A 3,310-nucleotide genomic window follows, 5' to 3' on the forward strand; every position below is an offset into this window, starting at 1 on the left:
TCGGCCCCCACAGGTGCAGCACGCCAGCAAGCAGATCGCGGCCGATAAGCAGTACAAGGGCATCATCGACTGCGTGGTGCGCATCCCCCGGGAGCAGGGCGTCCTCTCATTCTGGCGCGGCAACCTGGCCAACGTGATCCGGTACTTCCCCACCCAGGCCCTCAACTTCGCCTTCAAGGATAAGTACAAGCAGATCTTCCTGGGCGGCGTAGACAAGCGAACCCAGTTCTGGCGGTACTTCGCCGGTAACCTGGCATCCGGGGGTGCTGCTGGTGCTACCTCCCTGTGCTTCGTCTACCCCCTTGACTTTGCCCGAACCCGCCTGGGAGCTGATGTGGGTAAAGCCGGGGCTGACCGGGAGTTCAGCGGGCTTGGTGACTGCCTGGTCAAAATCTTCCGGTCGGATGGCCTCAGGGGCCTGTACCAGGGCTTCAGTGTCTCCGTCCAGGGCATCATCATCTACAGAGCTTCCTACTTTGGTATCTATGACACCGCAAAGGGTAGGTTGACCAAAATGGCACTAAAAGGGAGATGCCAGGCTGCGGCAGGCATGTAGTGCGTTTCAGGAGATGCTGGTGGCTCACCTGCCATTCTTGCCAAAACCTCTCTCCCCAGGAATGCTTCCAGACCCAAAGAACACCCACATCGTTGTCAGCTGGATGATCGCGCAGTCTGTCACTGCTGTTGCTGGTTTGGCCTCCTACCCTTTTGATACCGTTCGTCGTCGCATGATGATGCAGTCTGGCCGTAAAGGAGGTAAGTTTCTACCTCCTCGTGTAGGAAGTGCTGGGCATCCCTGAATCAGCAGATGGTGGTGGAGCTGAGGTGAAGACAGGGTGGCTTGACTTTTACTGAGCCACATAGATATTCTCACCTCTTGTAAACAGTGGGGTGTGAGAGGGGCTGCAGAAGCAGATGTCAGGTTAGGGGCACAGACAGGTTGGTACAGTGGTGTGCACAAGTTGGGTATCTGTCAGTAGGTAGCAACAGCCCAAGGATGTTGCAAGCCGGTGTCTCTGGGCCAAGATGAGACATCCTTGGTAGCAGGCACAGCCTGGCTGACTGTGCAATAGCTTTTGGGTCTGGCATTGTTGGTGTCAAAGCAAACAGTAGCTGCCTTCTGCTCAGACCGGTCCTTCCAGTGCCTCTTAGGGGTAATGCAGCAGCAGGAGCAGCAGGCTGTCTCTTGGGCAATGCTGTCCTCTGGTGTGCTAGTACTGGAGAAAGTCATTCAAGAAGCACCATGCACTTGGTGTTATGAAGCTGGCAGATACGTTCGGGCATTTCTGACCTGGATCTTGGGAGTCATGGTCATCTGATTCCTAACGCAGTCTGTCTCCCACAGCTGACATAATGTACAGCGGCACTATTGACTGCTGGAGGAAGATTGCCCGGGACGAGGGCTCCAAGGCATTTTTCAAAGGTGCATGGTCAAATGTACTCCGAGGAATGGGTGGTGCTTTTGTCTTAGTCCTTTATGATGAAATCAAGAAGTACACATAAGTTGTTTCCTGTTGTGAACTGGCATGTTGTTATATGTAATCTGTGAGCGTTCATGGACTTGTTTGAAAACCGTCTCGTTACTCAGCAGTGACGGCTGATGTTTATACAGGTTGGCATGGGGCAGGGGCAACTGCCTGCCTTGTCGTTATCCAGTTAGTCCCCCTGATGGGACTCACCATGGTTTCCATTTCAGTCGCTCCTGCTTAAAGAGTACAAAGAAATAAAAATCTGAAACCAACTTTCCTTCTCATGTTTGTTCTTGCAGCAGCTGCAGCAAGATGGGGGTGGGGGTCTCAGTGAGCGTAGAGAAGGAAGAAGAAAAACCACCTCCATCCTGCACACCTCACTGCCTGCTAGCTACCTGTGGCCCCCAGCAGGTGAACGCAGTGCAGGCTGCGGAGGATGCTGGGAGGTGTTTCCTCCCCGATGGAGTGGGGACTGGCAGCTCTGAAGGACTCACCCAGCTGATCTCTCCCAAGACCCTGTAAAGACCTTCCAAGATGCTGACTGTGTGCCACTGGTCCTGCCTCTGGCCTCTCCGCTCCCCGGAGCTGATGAAACCTTGTTTTGAAAGTGCCAAGTGCCTAAACCTGCAAAGCACAGTCCTCCCCATGGCGCTGAATTCCTGGCAGGCTGGAGAAATGTCTAAAGGGTATTTGCTGCTGTCCAGAGGAGCAGAGCTGGCATTGTGTATTCTTTGAAACGGCTCCCTACTTGGGCATGTTAAAACCCAGCCAGAGGATGTAAGTGCAGGTAATTGCTGACCTGTGGAGCCCCTGGCTGGCTGTGCCCTCACACGAGGTGCTGCACTGTGAGGCTGTGGTAGCTGAGCAGACACAAGACAGCTCCTAGGCCAGGGCTGTGCTCACCAGGGAGCTGCAGCCCCAGGCTCATCCCTTACCCCTGGAAGTTGAACTTGTCTCAGCCCCAAATTCTGGGGGAAAGGGGAAATTCCTTCATGCTGTGGGGAAATCTGGGGAAAACACTGCAAGACCAGGCAACGTGTGTGGTTTGGCCTTTACCCAGGCGTCTCTGTGAGTCGCTTCAGTGAAGCTGCCTGGGGAACCGGGGTGGTGAGTGGATGCTCTTCTGGTCCTCTGCCCTTTGGATCAGTGAATCTTTCCTTGCTGTGTCCACACTTTTGGTCCTTTCTGGCTGCCCAGGCCTGCTCAAAGTGGTTGATCTCAATGACTGAAACCAATCTCAGCCACTGTCCGAGGCAGCTAAACAAGCCCTTGTGTTGCAAAGGTCGGTAGTTTTTTTCCTTGCTGAAATCTAAGCGTGGCAGCCAGGCATGAGAGCACAGCACTGTCCTGCTGCAGCCGGCGTCGGCACGCCTGGGTCCCTGTGCGTGGGCACACGCGTTCGTGATGGGACGTGGACTTGTGCCACGCTGTTACGCCAAGAGCCTTTGCTGGTGCTTCCCAGCCGTCCCTGGGCTCCTGCGCTGCGAGATCCCCCACTGCCTGCCACGGAAACAAAATGTGCTGGAAGGTTCCCCCTGAGATGCGGGGGAGCGGGCAGCCTGGTAGGGGGTAACGAGCCCTTTCCTGCTGCACGAATGCAATTAATTGAGGGCTCTTACTGCCTCCTGCTGCTAAGCTCTCCTGGATTTCAAGGGCTGTTCTGAAATGCTGGTGGTTGTTCTGAAACACTTAATTGCTGGATGGTGGGCAGGGGTGGATTTTCCTTTTAAACACGATTCTCTTGTGGGGAGTACCAAACATCTCGCACAGAATTATTTCCTCCACTGGAGCCATGCCTGGCCATTTGCTGGCAGCGAGGGGTGGACAAGTGCCTGTAACAC

General features: G+C 54.6%; 1 protein-coding gene across 1 annotated transcript; it reads left to right on the top strand.

Moving 5' to 3' along the window:
- Positions 1-4: 4 nt before the first annotated feature.
- LOC104538442 (ADP/ATP translocase 2) lies at positions 5-1,745 on the top strand (the record flags this gene model as incomplete). Its single annotated transcript, XM_010181651.1, has 3 exons — positions 5-500; positions 616-756; positions 1,346-1,745. Coding segments are annotated over 3 exons (795 nt in total), but the record flags the coding sequence as incomplete, so codon positions are not given.
- Between the last annotated feature and the right edge of the window lie 1,565 nt (positions 1,746-3,310).

Source organism: Mesitornis unicolor, unplaced genomic scaffold (assembly GCF_000695765.1).
Source record: "Mesitornis unicolor isolate BGI_N332 unplaced genomic scaffold, ASM69576v1 Scaffold41773, whole genome shotgun sequence".
Taxonomy (NCBI): Eukaryota; Metazoa; Chordata; class Aves; order Mesitornithiformes; family Mesitornithidae; genus Mesitornis; species Mesitornis unicolor.